General features: G+C 43.9%; 1 protein-coding gene across 8 annotated transcripts in view; it reads right to left on the bottom strand.

The window, feature by feature from the left end:
- Positions 1-20,369, bottom strand: part of COL11A2 (collagen type XI alpha 2 chain) — a 48,963-nt gene that overhangs the window by 16,445 nt on the left and 12,149 nt on the right. The window contains exons 2-33 of one of the 8 annotated variants that reach the window (XM_053472718.1): positions 16,161-16,325; positions 15,868-16,078; positions 15,461-15,623; positions 13,653-13,784; positions 12,088-12,201; positions 11,214-11,423; positions 10,304-10,441; positions 9,786-9,974; positions 8,915-8,974; positions 8,411-8,452; positions 7,908-7,970; positions 7,723-7,797; positions 7,195-7,281; positions 7,023-7,079; positions 6,352-6,405; positions 5,935-5,988; positions 5,687-5,740; positions 5,549-5,602; positions 4,816-4,869; positions 4,681-4,725; positions 4,240-4,293; positions 4,109-4,153; positions 3,905-4,003; positions 3,762-3,815; positions 2,871-2,915; positions 2,198-2,251; positions 1,967-2,011; positions 1,656-1,709; positions 1,317-1,424; positions 1,178-1,231; positions 1,035-1,088; positions 237-281 (exon numbers count right to left, since the gene is read on the bottom strand). In XM_053472718.1, the coding sequence (XP_053328693.1) occupies positions 237-281; positions 1,035-1,088; positions 1,178-1,231; positions 1,317-1,424; positions 1,656-1,709; positions 1,967-2,011; positions 2,198-2,251; positions 2,871-2,915; positions 3,762-3,815; positions 3,905-4,003; positions 4,109-4,153; positions 4,240-4,293; positions 4,681-4,725; positions 4,816-4,869; positions 5,549-5,602; positions 5,687-5,740; positions 5,935-5,988; positions 6,352-6,405; positions 7,023-7,079; positions 7,195-7,281; positions 7,723-7,797; positions 7,908-7,970; positions 8,411-8,452; positions 8,915-8,974; positions 9,786-9,974; positions 10,304-10,441; positions 11,214-11,423; positions 12,088-12,201; positions 13,653-13,784; positions 15,461-15,623; positions 15,868-16,078; positions 16,161-16,325 (2,732 nt within the window). Of the gene's footprint in view, positions 1-236; positions 282-1,034; positions 1,089-1,177; positions 1,232-1,316; positions 1,425-1,655; positions 1,710-1,966; positions 2,012-2,197; positions 2,252-2,870; positions 2,916-3,761; positions 3,816-3,904; positions 4,004-4,108; positions 4,154-4,239; positions 4,294-4,680; positions 4,726-4,815; positions 4,870-5,548; positions 5,603-5,686; positions 5,741-5,934; positions 5,989-6,351; positions 6,406-7,022; positions 7,080-7,194; positions 7,282-7,722; positions 7,798-7,907; positions 7,971-8,410; positions 8,453-8,914; positions 8,975-9,785; positions 9,975-10,303; positions 10,442-11,213; positions 11,424-12,087; positions 12,202-13,652; positions 13,785-15,460; positions 15,624-15,867; positions 16,079-16,160; positions 16,329-20,369 lie in introns of all 8 variants that reach the window. The other 7 variants (XM_053472712.1, XM_053472710.1, XM_053472713.1 and 4 more) reach the window with 7 other exon arrangements.

The raw sequence follows: 20,369 nt of genomic DNA, 5'->3' as shown, positions 1-20,369 counted from the left end.
ATGAGATCTGTAGGGGAGGCTCACCGATAATAGTTTTATTGGGCTGTGTAGGGGAGGCCGGGTGGTAACTGGGATATATGAAATAATTGCCGGCTGGTTAGCTTGCTTTGCACGTGAGTGGGTACTTTAATACTGACTTGATTAATAATATCTACAGTATACTCGAATAGTCCAGGTGGATAGTTTAATGACTTTGATAAACGGCAAAAGATGACTGACTGTGACGCGTTACTCACCGATGGTCCCCTCTCTCCTCTAGGGCCGGATTTTCCAGAGAGACCCTGTGAACACACAAGAGTGATAATAACATTAAAAGACAATGTGACTGTACGGGCCCACCATCAACATAAGCCTAGCTTTGGCTCCTAATAAATTATAGCGCAGAGACTGTTTGGGAATATAATAATGTTTATGGAAATAAAAAGCTTATATCCCAAGTGAGACAGAACTGTCCTGTGTCGTTGCAGAATAGGGACTGTGGTGGCGATATGCGTTATTGATTAATTTTCCTATATAATAAGACAATTAGGTTTATCTGTGCCGTACGTGTACCCTACAGATACAACGTAACACGGCCACCTGGCAGACTTCCATATTACTGCAGCCAAACACCATCTACTGGCAGAAAGTCCTGGGCTTATAGACAAAGACTAAAAAACTAAAAAACTAAAGTTAAAAGGCTTTTTAGGTGGGGCACAAACTAGAATAAAATATGTGGGGTTTTGTAAAAATGCGCAGGGCATAGATAAGGATGGGCAGAGCTACCATTAATTTTAATTTGCTGCCAATGATACCCCTAGAAATATGGTGGCCTTGGCACATAATATATATAGCGATATATTGACACATCTTCATCCTATTGGGTATACCGTTATTAAGTATACCTAATATTCTGCTTTTAGCGCTCTTTCTTTACACAGAGAATATGGGCATACTATAAGCACGCAACGGACATTGAAATGTGAATATACAATATATTGCTCCTATAGTATCAATCTAGCCCGTCAGTGAGCGAAAGACCAAGTTGCTCTTACCCGGGCACCTTTCTCTCCATTGGCCCCAGGGAATCCTGGGAATCCGAGTGAGCCCTGTAACAATGAAGACAGGACAGGTTACTACCCACAACAATCCGTTTTGGTCTCCCCAGCACTCATCTGCTTCCGTGCCCTTCCTTCACCTTTGCGCCCTGGCGTCCTGGGTACCCAGGCAGTCCAGGAACTCCAAGTTTACCCTGGAAAAGAGAGGAGAGAAGCATATGAGCAACAGGTCAACTTGTCTTCATATGTGCGTGGACACAAGACTCTGCCACATCTCACCTTCTCACCAGACAGTCCAATGGGTCCATTGTCACCATTGGGACCAGATCTTCCCTTGGGACCCTCAGCGCCGTCTTCTCCCCGTGACCCTGGCACTCCGATTTCACCCTATAAACAGAAGAGGTACGCAGTTGTGAATAACAAAGCGTGTGCTGCCAATGTTAAGTTTTATATGACAAAACATACAAAAAGCATGTACAGTATGACTGTGTATCACAAAGCGGACAATCTACACATGCTATTATTATGTCACGTATTGCTGCACCCCGTTTACATTTAATTAGGGATTTAATTTCTTGATGCAGTTGCTATTTTTTATTTTTTTAATGGAATACTCACCTTGTCACCTTTCACCCCCACATCTCCTTTGAATCCAGGAAATCCGTCTTCTCCCTGAAATGAATTAAAGCCACATTAAGAGTTTGGTTTTCTGTAAAACTCTTTGAAGTTTTTGATGCGATTGTAAGGGTTGGTCTCATAAGATCAGAGTAACTCTTTGGGCTATTGGCTTCTTGGCTGCTGTAAAATCCCAATGTGGGGTATTATACCAAGGGTTAATAGGATGCATAGGAAGAAAGCAATGTGCTGAGACCAATGGAGGGAACCCAAAGCTGAATACATAAGGAGGCAATAAGGGCATCGTTTGGTACCTTTTCACCTTTGTGTCCTTTCAGACCACGGATTCCTTCTTCACCCTGTAAAAATATACAGAACAAGAAATAATTGGAGAGAGAAGAAACACCAAGTAAGCCAAGAGTAAGAGAAACGAAGGGGAAGGAGTAAGAAATAAGATCCATGAGAGATTCTATAACATATAAGGTAGAGCGTGAGGACAGAAGTTCCAATAGAAGAAATCATGATATTTAGTTTGGTTACTGTACCTTCACACCACGTGGCCCGGGATAACCAATGTTACCTTGTGGACCAAGTGGGCCCTGAAAGAAAGGGGTGCATACAGAATTTTAGGCTGGCGTCCAAACGATTTTCCTACTATTGTCACTCTATAAATTCAGGTCGTATTGGAAAGGTTGGAAAGATCATTATTATTTATCCTCTGCGTCCCACCCTAATTATTATTATTATTATTATTATCATCATTAGAGTGGGATGTAGAAGATAAAGCTATAGGCCACTAAAGAGGTAGCGCAGTATGTGTGGGTCTATATAAACCACACAAAAAATGGATGTATCTTATGTTTATTGGAACAAAGAAAGTGGAGCAGGCTGTATGGGTCATATGGGACATGTTTGGACAGATATGGAACCAACACCAACCATGGGTCATTGGTCTACTTAGACGAAGGGGTCGTGTGTAAGGTTGGACAGACTGGATGGGGCATGTAGAGATCATAAGCTGTTTGCAGGGCAAGTGAGAGTTTGTGGTTCAAATGTTCATTATGTTAATTACTGTGAATTATGCCTCCGAGGTCTGGATGGACCAAAAGCGCTTTTATGTCAAAGGAATGATAATGTCTGCATGGACCACAGGTGTCCACAATATAACAACAAAGAATGCAACCATAACCTCGTGTCCCAAATCCCCACAGCACTCACCTGGTTGCCTTTATAACCCGCTGGGCCCTCTTTGCCAGGGTGACCCTAGAAAAAGAAAGAAAACATTTGATGATACTGATTATTATGCTGATATTCCCATATAATATTTAATTCACATACTTTGACATCAATTGTGGTTACTTATCCACTTATATCTCCTAAAATGCAGGGACTGTTCACTATCTATATTTTATATGATGGTTTTGATTAACATAAACAGAACTGATAAGATGGGTTTTGGTCTGGTACTGGTGGAGGAGAGCTCGGCCCATCAGATGTGTAGTACAGTCAATAGCTTCTCTTATATCAGAAAGGAGGCAGATAATAACGCATTGCCCAGGAGGCCAGGTCATGGACCTTCATATGCAGAGATTATTGGGACCAGTTCCAGTTTCATCACAATGGCTGTTTTTGTTACATTTGTTAATCTTATTGCTGTTACTGAAGTGATTGATTTCCACCACATTAAATACAATATATAGTTTCCTCATATTACATACAAAACATGTGCCTGTGGCTTTGGTGGGTTTATTAAGGACAAGTGGGGCATCATAAAAGCTAAGACCCCTAGCAGCGGATACTGCTAGCCTTAAGCCCTTTCTGCTTAAACACATTATTAATCTACCTTTTTACTTGGTGGCGATTCTCCAACTATGTGGAAGAGAAAAAAAATCCCACCAACTGGAACCAAGCCTATAATTTTTACGCTTGTGAAAGTCCCCATCTGTGGCTGGGGATGAACTGGGTCTCAAAGTAAGAAAACGTGAAACCTGGTGATCATTTCATGACGGAGGAACCTGAAGCACAATTGTAACCTACTGAAAACTCTTAGCCTTTTCGGCCCCCACACTGGCATATGCTTTAACTAAAGAGAAGAAGATTAATACTCACAGGAGGTCCATCAGAACCAGGAATACCAGGAAGACCAGGTTTGCCTTGTGGCCCCTGTAAAGAAGTACATAAGAGTCAACCCTTGTGCCGTTGAAACGTTGCATCCTACGGCATTGTAAACCAGTCCTGTGGGGGTTTCTCACCTTCTCTCCAGGAGGACCCTGTGGCCCCTGTGGTCCTGAAAGCCCTTGAGTACCAGGAACGCCTTGTTGTCCGGGAGGCCCAGGTTCACCTTGTGGACCCTATGGAATAGAAAAATAAATTACATTGGCGCAAGGCAGATGCTTTGTGACAGGCATACTACAGTCAACATTATATCGCATAAAATATAAACATATATCTCTTACCAAGTTTCCTTTAGGTCCCACAGATCCATCCATACCTCTAACACCCTGCAGAGATACAGAGCGCGATGTTAAACGGATAAGAGCTCCCCGCAATAAAAACCCATCGTATGGAACAGAGCGCAGATACTCACAGGGGGTCCGGGTATTCCTTGGGGTCCTTTAGGTCCAAGAAGTCCTCTGACTCCCTAAAGGATGAAACCCGAACACAAAAGGATGAGGCACCCAAGAACATCCACTGCAAGCTGACTACAAACGAACCTACCCATACACAGCTATACAGACCACTTACAACACCGGTTCCACTGGTTGCTATGGAGATAAGACTACTTTTAAACTATGAACAAGAACGGACATTTATTACATTTATTGACCAAGTACAGACAGTAGAGAGGACACTGATTTTTTAATATATCGGTGGCTTATTTGGAGCTCCTGGTTTTCATGGCAGTGGAATAGCTTGAAGTAACAATGTTTCTAACCATCTCAACCATCATACAAACACAGTCCGGTTTATTTAAATTGATTTATTGTCTACTATTGTGTTTGTAGCTAAAATATAAAGTGTTCCTTACTGGCTCGCCAGGAAGTCCACGGGGGCCAACATCTCCATCTCCTCCCTGGGTTTAAAATACAGAAAAAAGGGTTATTAATCCAACAAGGAAATCTATCTCTAGATTGTCAGATTCCATCCATCGATGGGTACTCACCCTTGCGCCATCTTCTCCTGGTGGTCCCTGAGGGCCTTGTGTACCGGTGTCACCCTGCAGAAGACAAACAATCTCGTGTCATTTGCAGCTCTGTAATATTTCCTGATTTTATTCTATAATCTTTCCCGCGGAAGAGATGATAATGATCCATGGAACGGCTGAGGATCACAGGGTGCTGCTCAGAATGTAACGTTGATGGGATATGGAAGTTAGGAATTCAGCTCTGATAAGTAGATTCCTCCAGATGCAACAAATTATATAACCGTTCCTTCATGAACTCAACCACTTTGTGTACATTAAGAATATTTAATTTAATTTGCATGTAACGATTATGTGACCACATCTATTAATCTTTATGATTTTACATTCTGCAATTCGACATTGTTGTTTGCAGGGCCGGCCGAAGAGAGTAAGCGGGTAAGCGAAAACCACTCGGTGCCCCTCTCTCTCTCTCCTCCGCTTAAAAAAAACAAACAAAAAAAAGCGCTTGGGGCGGCAAAGTGCCGCCCCTTCTAAAGTGCCGCCTGGGGCAATTGCCCCAGTCGGCTCCATTGTAGGGCCCTGGTTGTTTGCCTTAATATTTTGGTGCCTGAAACTATTTATATACATCTATGGAAATAATATTTTTTCTACTGGGTTTGTATGCATGAATTGGGTGTGAAAGCTGCTGGAATAGGTATTAAATGGGTATTAATAGATATTAAATAACATCCATATTATCGACTTGACTTACCCTGTTGCCCTTCTCACCAGGAAGTCCGGGAAGTCCATCGAAACCTCTGTCTCCCTAACACAACAAACAATATCAGTCGTACTTTGATCCCAAAGAAGTCATACATAGTCTTAATAATGTCAAAAATGAAAGATTTACCTTAATGCCAAATTCACCAGGAGGACCACGAGCTCCGTCTGCACCCGGCCGGCCCTGTGATAGACAGAAGATGTGAGAGAAGGACAGGAGACTTAAACAGACAGAGGGTGATGTGAGATAAGAAAAGTAAAACTAAGAGATGTAAATGAAAACTAAAGAGGCAGAGGAAGGTTTAAGAGCGAGTGAGAAGATGAAGAGGAAAGGTCATGGTCCAAGTGGAGAAGGAGAGATAAAGGTGAGATCCTCACTCGTCTGCCAGCTTTTCCATGAGGTCCTGATAATCCCTGGGGTCCTCTTGGCCCCTACAATATGTGAAGGGAACAAAAAAAACCAATTATATAATCTAATAATACCTTCATAACAAATTCACGGACAATACAGACATTTCACAACATTCTGCCCTCTTTGTGTCTAAAATAATACAACGTGGGACAGACACTCGCTAACAGAGCGATTCCATTCGTGAGGGGAAGATGTTCTGTTCCTTGAGTTCAGCGAGGTTCCCACGATTGAGAAAATGGGAGAATTCCCTGCATTCCCACCAGCGAGCGGAGAACACGCGGGGTTCCCATATACAGAAGCCGTCGCCGCTGCTCGTGACGCTCATGGGACGTGGTAATAGGATGCGCTATTATATTATGTAACAATATGAATGTATTTATTACCTGAGAACCAATATCTCCCGATTCACCTTTTATACCAGGATTTCCAGGAGGACCCTAAAAAAAGCAAACAATTAGCACATCGCAGGTTAAGAAGAACATCAAACAACAAGCAAACTTTATTTTGTAACACGCGTGTACAGTGTCAGCAGTTGCTAATTTCAGATAGACAAGGCTTAGTACCGGATGTTAGACAATACTCGCTATTACTACGGAATGTTCCATTATGGTCAGTGTTACTATATGATGTTAGACAATGCCTATTATTACTACGGGATGTCAGACAGTACATTACCGTATACTGTTAGGTTCAGTGTTACTGTATGATGTTAGACAATGCCTATTATTACTACGTGATGTTCCATTATGTTCAGTATTCCTAGCAAATGTTAGCGAATATTACTACAGAATGTTCCCTTACGTTAAATGTTACTACAGGACGGCAGACAATGCTCAGTATTTTTATAGAACGTTATGTTCATTATTACTGCAGTGTCGTATGATGCTTAGTATTAGTGCAGAATGTTACAGATTGCTCAGTATGACTATGAGATGATATCACTATGGAACGTAGCACTCAGTACTATTATAGGATGCTGCCCAGCACTCAGTATTAGTATAATATGTGTATAATATTATCAGTAGTATTGTGAATACTTTCTGTGCCAACTTACCAAGGGTCCGGATCGCCCGGTATATCCCATTGGTCCTGGGGGTCCGCGAAGTGCTTGCTGTTGGGAGAGAGGGGTCATTAGATGATATGAAATACCCCAGGAAGCAGAAAGCTATGAGGTGCATATGCCCCACTAGGTACCCCTAGGCATGGTTCGCAGTCGGCAGACTTACCCTGGCCTGCTGCAGAATGGCCTGAGCTTGAGCTTCTTGTGCCGCGATCACAGGACCTTTACTACCCCCACTGCTTCCTAAACGGAACTACGGGAAAAAATACGGTTACAATGAAAGTAAAGGGGAAAAAGTTCTAGGTGTGGATCCTATGGGTGCAGAATCTACAGAATATCCACAGAAATAGAACAGGAAATATCATAATATCTGTGCTCCAAATTAGAATACTGCACAGCCAACAGGAGTTTCTTTGATATGCATTCTTTACATAAATACTGCCTATATATATATATATATATATATAGAGAGAGAGAGAGAGAGAGAGAGAGAGAGAGAGAGAGGGAGAGAGGGAGAGGGAGAGGGAGAGGGATAGGCTATACATATGAGGTTTCTGAAGTGGGTCAGTAGTTGGAATGGCTTGCAATATCACACTTGAGAGTATTCAAGTTTAATTGGACATAGTACCAGTTGCCCAAATGCCCCCAGTCCCACCACCAGTGTTTAAATAGCAGAACTTGTTTTTCGACTTACTGGAATCATGATGGAGCTCCCGGGCTGTCCTGGCAATCCATTGGCTCCATTGAGCCCTGCGCGCCCAGGAGGTCCCTAAAACCAAGTCAGATTATTACTCATAGCTTTAGCAATATAGAAGAAGACAAGCAGAGATCCGGTTATACATCATTTGGATTCCCGTCCCGAGTGCCTGCTCGTCTTACCCTCTCTCCGGGATCACCAGCTGGTCCAGGAGGTCCTTGAGTTCCAGGAGGTCCTGAGAGACCCTAAGACAAAGCAGAAGCCATTAACATCCATTTAACTTTATCCTACCCACGTTAACAGCTTATTCTCATTCAAACCCTCACACGTTCCTACATAGACGGCTGTAAAGTCCACTTCTTTCTATCCCACCTAGCAATGCAAGACAGAGATATAACGTCTAATGTATGTTTGGCGCGTCCAATGTACAGAAACTCTGTTGCTTTATAAACCAAGTGGGTTACAAAGTAACACAAAATCTGTAATTCTCACAATAATTCTTAGGTTTTTCCTCCTAACGTAGTTGCTAATATATGTCTTTATAATTTCTTCTATAATTATATTCTTTAATTTCATTAACCATCCATACGCAGTAAAGCCGCTATTATTACGATATCTGTGTGTGAGAAGAAAACAAAAGATGGAGACGGAAAGAGAAGGAATGGAGAAACCAAAGATTACTTACTGCGGGTCCTTCTGGTCCTGGAGGTCCTTCAACAAACATTCCCTGAGAGAGGAAGAAAGGGGAGCAGATGAGATTGTTTGTAAGTATCGATATTATTATTATTTAGTGTTTTATATAGTGCCTTCATATTCCGCAGCGCTGTACAACGGGATATCAATAATAAGTTTGTTTCCAGAAGGTCAAATGTTCTCGATGAAATGCAGAAGCAACCATATACTAAACAATCATCTTTGTATGAAATAGATCAGCTTTTTTATTTATGGCCGAGCGCCATTCTTCATTTTTATTTAAAATGTGATAAATGCGGAGTAGTTTAATTTCTGTTTGGCGAGTCGCCTATGGCACAAATCAGGTGTTTAGCAGAAAACCACAGAGATGATCCACAAGAGGGATCTGAGCCATTTTGTCCCTCACTGGCACTCTGGAAATCAATGATAATGATTTTCTTTTTCCAGCAGAAATGTTCCCAAATCTCACCAAAATGCCACCAAAAGCTAGACTTACCGGCTCAAAGACAGCTGACTCCCCTTGATCCCCTTTCTGTCCCCTGGGTCCGCTGATTGCCTGCGGGTAGCACACATATAACCGTAAAAGACGCCGTTATTTAATATAATTGACACCAGGAAGGCCTCGCTTGGTTATTTCTAATGTGACAGACAGTAGAAGAAGGTAATATCTACCAGAAATAGTAATATTGTATTATTTGTACCCATATTTGTGAACTAAGCTAAGTTACATTAAGCATCTCAAAGCATCTGGACCAATGGAATGTCAGATCATAAGATCCCAATGCATGTTGGGAATTCTATGAATCTACATACGGGAGTCAGAATGAATCCTATGGGAGTCAGAATGACCAAGTTGACGCTAAGCAATAGGGTAACTCTGGTCACTAAAGACACCGTTAGGATTGCTCTACTTCTGACATCACACACAATAAAATCATGTCACGGTGACATCAGAATTGGCATTGGTGCACCATGGAAGAATATATTAGAACAGGAGGTTTGAGGAGGAACAAAAACAGAGAGTGGAGAATTGTTTTTTTTAGCACATACTTCAAGAAGGAAGTGACATCAGAGGAACACAGAAGACACAGATGACATCACACGTGCTGTTCCATAAGAGGGATTCAAGACAAGACAACAACATTGACACCAGGAAGGAAGAAAGTGACACGCGTGAACAAAAGACACGTGGAAAATGAAGAGTGGACACAGAACGTGACATCACAACATTGACATCAGAAAGGAAGACTTGAATCAACGAGTAAGAGCAGACCTTGGAGAATAACAGATTTTGCTAAATGTTTCTCACCATTTTTTGGGAGAAAATTTTGCTTTTAATGACAAGGACCCTAAAGTTTGAGACTTACACCTCCGCTCTCGGGGGTCTCTGCTGAGAGGACTGGGCCCAGCTGCGCGCTTTCCGAGCCCTCATGGTAATCCTTGTAAACATATTCATAGTCCAGCTCGGGCGCTGGAGTGTCCTCCTCCCCGGTCACATATTCCTCTGTGAAGGAATCACTACCCTTGACAGCCACTGAAGGAGCGTTTTCTTTTTTCTTCCAAGGGGAGGAAATGAAGCAAAAAATAAAGATAGATGCAGGAAAGGGGGCAGCAGAACAGGGACCGGGGTCAAACACATCAATGACATCATCACAGAAAAAAAGGGGGAATACGGGGGGAGAGGTTCACTAAAAATGCAAACATTTCCCAGAAGCCTTTGCAAAACAGCTACCGAGTAAAGAGGGGGTCATTTTGTAATGATTAAAAAAGAATGGCTTTTTTTTTACAAAATTACTGATATTTTGTATTTGCTAATTTGTTGCAGAACTTCTCCGTGTATCATAGAAAAAGATTGACGGCGTGCTGCCGGTGCCGCCGGTTTTACCTCAGGGGCGGGCGTGACCTCGTCCTCCCAGACCCCGTAAAACTCTTCCTCTTCTGGGGGAGGTGCAGTGTAATCTGGATTTTGTTCTAATATGGTGGGCTCGGGGGTCATGATGGGTTCAGAAGTGAGAGCAGGATCCTTGGTGACCAGAGAGAGGGTAAAGGAGGGCGGAGTTGAGGAAAAGGGGGATCAAGTAAGAAATGATGGGAAGTGGGGTGGAATAAAAAAAAATGCAAAGAAATCCAGAAATGTAAAAGAGGAAAGCGAGAGGAGAGGATAAAAAACGAGAAAAATGAAAAGCATTAGTGAGTTACCAGATGGATTCTCTCTCCAGGTGAGAGAGAAAATCGCTGCCCCATCACAGATTCAAACAGAATTAACATTATCGCCCCCTTTGGACAGAGGTAGGGGCAGATAATGAATCCCAGATGAATCGTCGCATGTGATGATCAGTCATCCACAACCATGTGGATCGGGCAAGGTCTGTTCATTCATTCGCTGTAACACCATAAGTTACACAACAAGCAAAACGTGAGGGTTCTGAAGAAACAGAACATTGTTGCAGACAAGTGGACCAATCATATTCTAAGAGCAGACATTCTATGTCTATCTGTAAGCCCCCTGCCCAACGTAGCAATAATTTCCCTATAATTAACCTAACGATTCCCGGAGGAGACGCACAATGTTCTGATACCTTCACAACTCTTGCGTTTTGCATTTAGGATGATGAATGAGCCCCAAGCACGGAGCGGCACAGAACAGATGAAAATATCTCTAGCAAGACACAATGCACAGCTGAGACAAACACAATCTCGGCACTCATTGAGGGGGATTTGGGGAGCGGTGTGGGCTATAGGGGGGCATGTATGTCAGATCTCGCTCCTGGGATCTGCATACTTTTTTGCTCTACCTGCTGGTAACCATTTCCCACGTTCTTCCTCTTGGCGCCAGCGAAGTTTTTCTTGGGCTGGACTTTGCCCACATTGTTTTTCACGGGGGTGTCGCGTTTGGCGGGGGCCTTGCCCGCTGCGCCGTTTTTCACCTTGCTGTTATTCTTGGCGGGAGGAGGCACCTTTGGCTTCGGCTTTGCCGGCTGCTTGGGGCTTTTGGCTTTGTTTTTCTGCCGTCGGCCAAAGCAGGTTGGGTAGAACGGGCGGGGGATTTAGGGGTGTTTTGGGGGGCAGGTTGTGATAATGAAGGGCACGTAGGAAGTGGTACACACAGACAAACAAATGAATTGGAGAGAGAGAGAGAGAAACACGCATGAATACAACATGTGATGGACAAGCAACATACAGGGAATGCAGGAACATGGCGGCGCCCAACAATGGAAAAAGAGGGTAACACTATTTGCCCCATATACCCTCCACCTGCTAAATCATTAGTAATAAAATTATAAGGAAAAGGAGGATTTAGGGTCAATTAATGGAATCCCTATAACTAAAGAGAATGGCGTGGTTGACTTTTGAATTGTAATATTACTAAGACGGGAATAACGGGAAAGATGTGAAGATATCCATGCTTGAACACAGGTATGCAAGTAGATAGCACTTAACTGAGATCAAGAGCAGCTGTGTCCCTTAAGCTGGGCCGACCTGTTTCAAAGTCTAGCGGGCTCTAACGCAGTGACATGGGGGGTCAGTTTAATGGGGTGACAAAGAATGTAAATGCCCCCTCTTCCCCGGCTGGGCAGCACCATGTTCCTCAGTAACAAACGCTGGATGGAAGGAGATGGAGTGACAGACGACACCACGGATGGACACAATGACACATCCACCGGTTACCTGCGCGGCTGCCCCTTCCTCGGGGGCTTTTGCAGTAGGTGGGGCAGGTGTCCCTTCCTCTTTATTGTCATAATAGTACGGATACTCGTAATACTCCACCTCTTCCTCTGTGTACTATAAGCGGCAGGGACGGGGGGGAGGGGTTCATAAGCACGGAGTCGGGGAGAAGGGAGAGAGCGTTATTATTCGGAAATGCTAAGAGGTTGTGTATTAGAGAAGCATGGGGGCAGAAAGCGATGGAAAAACAGGACAGTACCCCCCCCAAAAAAAACTCTTTCCCGAAAGACAATTCCAATTAAAGTAATAATGATAACTCTTCACGTGCCGCCTGATTGGACCTTTTATGGGTCAACTCCAGGAATAAATATCTAAAAACTCTGAAACTCAACCAAAATAACATCCCCCTTCCCGCCAGACACTAAAGACGCTTCGACCTTCCATGTTTTAAGGTTCAAAAGGCTTCTTTTTGCCTCCTTACCTCTGACTGATGGACGCAGCTGCCTAATGTGAGTTCACAATATAAGAAGAGCTCGTGACTTTAGCATCTCTACAGATTAATATCCGATACTGGTCCTAGTGGTCGGGTCACTGATATTTTACTCGGAAATTCTACATCTTTGGTGTATTAAAAATAAATGAAATGGCTATTAATTCAGTAAACTCCTTGGATCACAGTCTATGGCCGACCTGATGACTGTACAGAGCGCCCCAATTCATTGACCAGCGCCATTAAGAAAGACCAATAAGAAGATCCCATTCAACATCTTAACGGGCGAGAGAATGCCAAGAATCCCCGGAGAGGAGGACAGGTAGAGGCATACGCAGGAATGGGAAGGAAGTTTGGGGGTAAAAAGCCTGGGCAGCAGGGGGCGATATTGTTAGTCAGAGACGTGAACATTTTTGGAAAGTGCGATAGATATGACTGTGTTCAATATACACGACATTCACGTTAGGTACATTGTTCATATTATAGCCTGATGGCAAAGTATTGTAATGGATGCTGGGGTCATACTTGATAAAGGACAAATGCCCTCAGCGGCACTAAAACCCCACAATTGCAGGTGGGGGTCACAGAACATTCGGCTTCATTGTCACGTTTGAAGGAATGTACAGAATAAATCGCAATCGGAGTCACAATCAGAATGAATGCTCACGAGGGCGTATTGTATGGTGTAGGAGGAAACTCATGGCGGCGCATGCAGATCTCTAAGTGGCCCCGTGGGCTCTAACCTGCTTTACAGGCAATACGTACTGGGCGAGGTGCATCCAGAAAAAATAAGCCTATAATTCAAATGAAGGACAATATTCCCCGGAAAACATGGAGCTCACTGAATGCATGGAGCTCACTGAAGGGTCTGTGTTCTCCTGGCCCCTTTTATTTGGTACGACTGGGCATGAAAAGGTGGTCCAGCTTTCCTTTTAGAAGGGTAAGTCATACGAACTAAGTGGCAGGCGGAAGAAGAATGGGGAAGTTAGACGATGAATCAGTGGCTCCCTGTTTGGTGTTATAGTTTCTATATCAGTGTATATCAGACCGGCTGTGTCCGGGACCCCACCGTACTTACATCTAGCCTAGTGTTAGGGTCCTGCGCCTGAGGAGTGTTGGGTAGCGCTTTGTCGCAGTCCGGGCTGTAGTGTTCACAGTAATCATACGCTGCCTGAGCATTAGATGCTATGAGAAATTGCTGTATATCGCCCTAGGAGGAAAAAAAAAGGTAAAATGCTTTCATTCACCAGGAAGACATATCAGATGTTACATAGTATACAATATTAGTGTTTTAAAATCACTTCCATCTGATGAAGAGATCCCTGAGGCCCCGAAAGTTTATGTAACTGTGCATAAACATTTTTCAATGTTTACCCAAATATCTTCAAAGTAATCACCGGATTCTTTAACTGGTAAAATTGAGGTTATGTATAAAGGTGTCACAATCGCATATGAATATTCTTTGTCCAGCTAGGATACGTGTAACACATTTTGCTTTGGTGAAGCTTGTGGTGCAGTGCTCCAATTTGCATAGAAAACATTGGTTTATATATAAAACTATGTACAGTGGCTAGGATTATATGAGAGTAGCTTGTAGACCAAGATATGTTATGTTAGTGTACCTTTAACGAAAACATATTGCATTTTTTTTTTTAAGTGAAATTAATATGTCCTGGGTTAAGTTTCTGCAAAACTTTTTTTTTGCACATGATTAACTTATAAGTTTACAATAAAAGAGCTGAGATTGCAATAATGAGTTAATAAAGAAAAACACAGTGGCAGAGCTCCCTCTGGTGGTAGTTTTGTGTAGTGGCTCAAGTGTCTTTTGGTAGCGCATAGTAGAAATGTGCAAACAGCCCCATCTAGTGGTGATAGCGGGTAATTTTTCCCAATCCTCTTCTTTCAAGGCAAACCATTACAATGATGTATACTTCTTAACAAAAGACAATTAGAACAGCATAAATGCATCTTTTGTCTGCATTGGATTATTTTTAACTGGAGATTATTTAAAACATTAGAAGCACATTTCCCACGTGGAAAGCCAATCCTTAAAATGACATGAAGGGCTGGGGAGGATAGCAGGGGACAAGGGGGAATCTGGGCTGGTTTGATTTTTAAAGGTTTGGGCCATTACCTGAAGTGTTACTACCACCAGGATGTCTAAAAAATGTAATTGTGTTTTGTAAAGGAATGGATACGTCTGGAGCTGATTTATTACAGAGCCTCTTGGTTGGACTTGGCCCCAGACTGAATGCTGCTAGACCTCCCATGATTATAGGAACATTGCAGACATCATATGCACTTTATTGCCTATGATAGCTGAGTGCCCCCTTTGTTATCTCCCTGCAAATGTATTTCCCCTCAGGATTACCCCTGTGCATTTGCACTACTTCCTCTGTCCCCAGCTCCTTGGCTCAGCCCAACACATTTCTGCTTGCCATTTCATATGCGTACTATTCTTGCCATCAGTCAGCACCAGCGCTTATTTATCAAGCGTTCCAGAGAGGGCCAGATTAGATCACCAGGCTCTAGGTTAGCACAATATGTTTCCAGCGTGTTTGTGTAAGTGTGTGTGGCTGCAACAATTGGGTTTAAGTGGGGCTATGGTGGCAATAAGGAGAAAATCTTTTCTTTTTGGCCTTGACATGAGTACCCTCTAGTGGTGCAATATGGTATTGCCTGATGACGGGGAGAGACAATAAGACTGTTACTATAAAGCTGAGTAAGAGCGCCCTCTTGTGGTATTTACTTGATACAAGCCAGGTGTGAAAAACTTGCCTAGCTTCTTGTAGAGAACAGTTGACATCTTCCATGTGTATCGGGGTACCTGACGTTACTGAGCCTAATGTGGCGGGCTGATGACACAACAAGCAGAATTGTTTTTACCTCGAATGATTCCTCATCCAGGATACGAGTCCCAAATACAGTGATTCCTTTGGTGTCAACGATGGGTTTATTCCCACGTGGTAGTTTCTTAGTTATTTGCTTCTTACAGTCCAATATCAGGGTCACTGAGGTTTTCTGTACACTTAAAGCAATGCGGTGCCATCTGTGGATGCAGGGAGAGAGGTGAGGAACTCACAGAGAAGATAGAATGAGTGGTCATGGTTAAGCTGCAGGAGTCAGTGGGTGTAGCTATTGTCACAAAACAGTTGGTATCCAGGAAGAAAATAAAGTGAGAGAATAAAATATGGAATACAAAGGGAAATTGACATATAATTTGTAACCCAACCAGTGAGTTGCTTCCCCCGTCTGGCACTTTAAGAGTTAAAATAATGGCAATGTATACTGACTTTCCATCTGCCAGGTTGATCCCGCTGAATATGGGGTAATCCTCGGGGGCCGGCTTTCCATGCTGATCCTCGTACAGGAAGACCGGGGAGCGTCCTAACTCCACCCCAAGCTGCTGGACTCCCTGCTCATTGTATATGGACAGGAGGAAGGCCTGCAGTCCGCTCTTGGCCCTCACCAACGCCATGATTGAAAAATCCTCAGGGAATTTACCTACAGGGCATAAAAAAGGTTTGAGTAAGGAACAAGTTAATGTATCTGTTCATGCATCACACGATGAGGGCTGCACAAGTACCTGGGAAAAGCTGCCTGGTGGGGGCGCTGATCTGCGCCTGCTTGGATATCCTGTAGGCCACATCAGAGCCAGTGCTAGAGCGACGTGCTGGGCAGAGGCCAGTTGTCTTCTTCACCCCCTCGGGCTGTGTGTGGAGCTGGAGACCCTTTAATACATCCACAGGGTCTGTTACAAAGAGAGGAAAAGAGGGCCAAACATGAGAAAACTTAAGAGAAATCTATCCATGTCCTGTAAAATAACGTTTTCTCTCTGTTATAGTCTGCCCCCTAGTGGCCCTGCCTGGTCATAGCTAGTTATGGTGGCCCTGCTCCCAGCCTCCAGCTCAGTCTGCTAGGTAGCCTGGGGCAATAAGACCAACCACACCCTGGCATGAATATAAAATCAATAAAACACTTTCTAGACGGGTTGGCTCCCCGTTCCACTAAACCAATGGTTCGCAGCCCAGTCTTCGAGGCACGCTAGTAACCGGCATATTCCATTCCAACAGGGAGCTTCATAAAACCTGGAGCGCCAGTATGTCTCTGGGACGGGGTTGAGAAGCATGTCACTAAACCAGTCAACGGTAGGTGGGCTGACTGCGTACGGTGATGCTGCGACCGCGAAGCCATTACGGGCTTTTCAAGGAGACAGAGCAGTTTAAACATACGCAGACTTCCACGAAGCTCCCCATAACATCGCAGCTCCTCGCAGAGCATCGCAGGTGTCTGGAAGCAGCCGGACTGAGAGAATGGAAACTGGCAGCCGGAAATATTTCACAGTTAAAGCGCCAGCGATGTCTGCTATATCCATCAAGCTGGGCCTCGCTTACACCCATCGTATAACCATCCACATATTCCCATTTATACAAAATCATCAGCCGACGGCTTCAATACATCCGTGCCTGAATATACACCAGTCTACCCTTTATCTGTATACACCGAGGGTAACGGGGGCACAGAGCGTGCGGTTACCCGAATACACAGAGGGGCGAGGATAAAGAGGGCACAGAGCGTGCGGTTACCCGTATACACAGAGGGGAGAGGGTAAAGGGGGCACAGAGATCCCGGTTACCCGTATACACAGAGGGGCGAGGGTAAAGGGGGCACAGAGCGCGCGGTTACCCGTATACACAGAGGGGCGGGGGTAAAGGGGGCACAGAGCGCGCGGTTACCCGTATACACAGAGCGGCGAGGGTAAAGGGGGCACAGAGCGCCCGGTTACCCGTATACACAGAGGGGCGAGGGTAACGGGGGTAAATAGAAAGGAGAGAGTAAGGAAGGCACGGAGCTCCCACTTATTTGTATTGTTTGTATATACAGAGTAAGAGACGCCGAGGATTGTGTATTTAGACGTCTCTATCACTAGTGGAGTGAAGGCAGCAGAAGAGAATGAAAGGTCAGAGAAAAGGGAAGAATGGAGAGAGACCGAGCGAGGAAGGAGCAGGGGACAGGCGGGGGGCGCAGACTAATGAAAGGAGCTGATGGGAATCGCAGACTCCCCGTAATATGATGCTCATTCAGCCTGCAGGACTTCCAAGCAGAAGCCAGGGAGGAAAAACTCATTACCCTCGGCATACCTCAATCCAAGAGGGACCAAGAAACAGAGGGAGAGGAGGAGAGGAAAGCGAGCAGGACAGAGAGAGAGAGCGAGGGAGAGGGAGAGAGGGAGGAGAAAATAGGGGTGAAAAGGGAAAATAAAAAGACATTGCTAAATCCACCGGTGGGTCTGAGGTGTTTGATGGATAGCAAGGGGATGAAGGGTCGCATCCATGGACCACCTTTACGCACACGGTATACTGCCTGGGCCCACACAAGAAGCCCTGGACAGATTATTATTATTATTTGAACAGACTGTCCGGTGTCTGGGGGTCAAAGTGCATTTCCCTTTACTAAGCGGCGGGTAAAAAGACCATACGCAACCTGCCATGTGGGTGAACGGGGCGAGCGATTACCTAAAGCACCAGCATAGTCCACAGCGCAGTATGTGTGTCTAATTCATACACACGCACACATTTAAGCACACACAGACACGCACACACGCACACACACAAACATGCACACACACACATTCAAATGGCCGGAGCAAATCTTCCTTACATCCTGCCGATGCCTTGTAAATCCATTGGAACACAACAATAAAACCAAACCCCAGGCAGCCTGCACCCCAGACCAGAAAAAATGATGGTTTTCCCATTAATGGACAAAAAAAATACTATGCATATTAAACTATCCGCTAATTTACTCCGGGTAACGTAAAAAAAAGAACCCTGAAAATATATCAACACTACCTTCTACAGAAGCTGTTACTATATAACCTTATATAACCATATATATATATATATATATGTTATATACAAAGTTACACAAAATGTATCCAGAACTTAGAAATCAATGACGGTTACATGCAGAAACATTGTTACATATTCCAGATTATGTATATAAAAAGTGATTCTGGTACAAATATTAAAAAGTGGTCTTATCACCATAGCAACCAATGTAATTTTCCTGATTTTGTCTCAGCATTTGATCAATCAGATTATAAACTGTTCTACATGTCCATAGCTGTAATGAAATTTAATTCAACTACATATAAGGTGGCCTTATATCGGAGGTAGAGCGTCACTAAAACTAGCAGCGCGACTGTGCATGCGCACAATTCTGCCCATGCACAGTGTGCATTCTCAGGATTGTGAGACAGAGGGAGAGCTTAGTGGGACAGTAGGAGTGGCAAAATCAGGACTGTGTTGCACAAAGCGGGACAGTTGTGATGCATGCCCTAGACCATTGGGGGGGCTTAATCTTCTTATGTGGTTGCAGCGCGTCTCATGACCCTTTCCAGACCTACCACTCATGGTTAACATAATTGTCCTGCCCAACCATGGGTATTCCTTGGCCAACCCCATATGGGAACAACTACTGCCCCAGGGTCCATCATCTCATCGCTGTGTATCCAGATGCCCCCTACTGCATGCCATCATAGGGGGCAATCTAATGGGGGTGCTTCCATCATCTCAGGGCTCTTCTCTGCTGCCTATGCCACCTACATGGTGGAGCCAGTCCTGTTTGCGTGTTTATATACACGTTATCCTTTCTCTCTCTCGCTTCCCTCGGTGCCTTTCCATCCAGGGCACCAGAAGCAGACACTTTGCATGTCAGCGAGAGGCTGCGTCCTCTCACAGGAGGATAGGAGCCGTCTGGGTTTTTGGGAGAGGCTGCAGCGCCGGGGAAGTGACTTCTCTCCTAGAAATATTTGCATTTGGTTCTGATTTGGAATGCAGGCAGGAGGCAGCAGAATTCTGGGATGTGTTTGGCTCAGCAGGACGGTAGCAAGGGGCAAACGGACGGGGGCAAGAGAAAGGAAAAAACAGGAAATATAACGAGACAGAGGGTTAAAGGTGAGAAATGAGACCGTCTTCACCAAGAGAGAAGTGCGAACTCTCTCCCCAAATCTCTACATATTCTATATTGGTCACTATGTAGGCAATACAGCTATCATCTTAATAAATCATATCGTGGGGCGCTATATGGTAAATAGTGCTACTTTAACGCGGTACAATTTAACAGGATAGACATCTGCGGGATGGAAAGGAGACATTGATGGAGGAGAGGTCCGTATAAAACCATGAGGTCTTCACATTAATCGTTATAGAATAAGAGAGCTATGTTCGGGATCAAACAGCGACTGCAGCTACCGTATTCAATTTAATGCATATAATAACTTAGTGGACCCTTTAGATTTCTGTGTGGTCTTCCTTGCAAATTTAGAGCCCCCCATATGCTCTTAGGAAAATGAGTTTGATGGAGCGATTTCCTGCCACAAAGGAAGTGAGGAGCTGCAGCTTCTCCCTAAGGTAAGCAGTTATATATATATATATATATATATATATATATACATATATATTTAAAAAAAATACACACATAACCTGATCTTATCACTGGTTTATAAAGCACATACTTTAAGACTATGATTAGAACAGATCTGAAGTGTAATAAGTAAAACATATCCATAGGTAGGGTTTCCCCCTCGCCACGACATATCAATCTTTGGGTTTCTTGATTTATTATATTAAAACAAAAAAGCCCCCAGAATTTGCTACCCCCTCAGAACCCCCCCCAAAAAAATATATAGTGTGAATATTATTTAACTTCCCATATATCACGCCAATAAACTTATATGGGGGGGTCGCACCATGTGAATCACTATAACTGATTATCCAAAAACCAGATTGGA

This window comes from Spea bombifrons, chromosome 8, assembly GCF_027358695.1.
Source record: "Spea bombifrons isolate aSpeBom1 chromosome 8, aSpeBom1.2.pri, whole genome shotgun sequence".
In the NCBI taxonomy this organism is placed as follows: Eukaryota; Metazoa; Chordata; class Amphibia; order Anura; family Pelobatidae; genus Spea; species Spea bombifrons.
The sequence above is the reverse complement of the archived record's forward strand: the minus strand, read 5'-3'. Positions and strand labels throughout refer to the sequence as shown.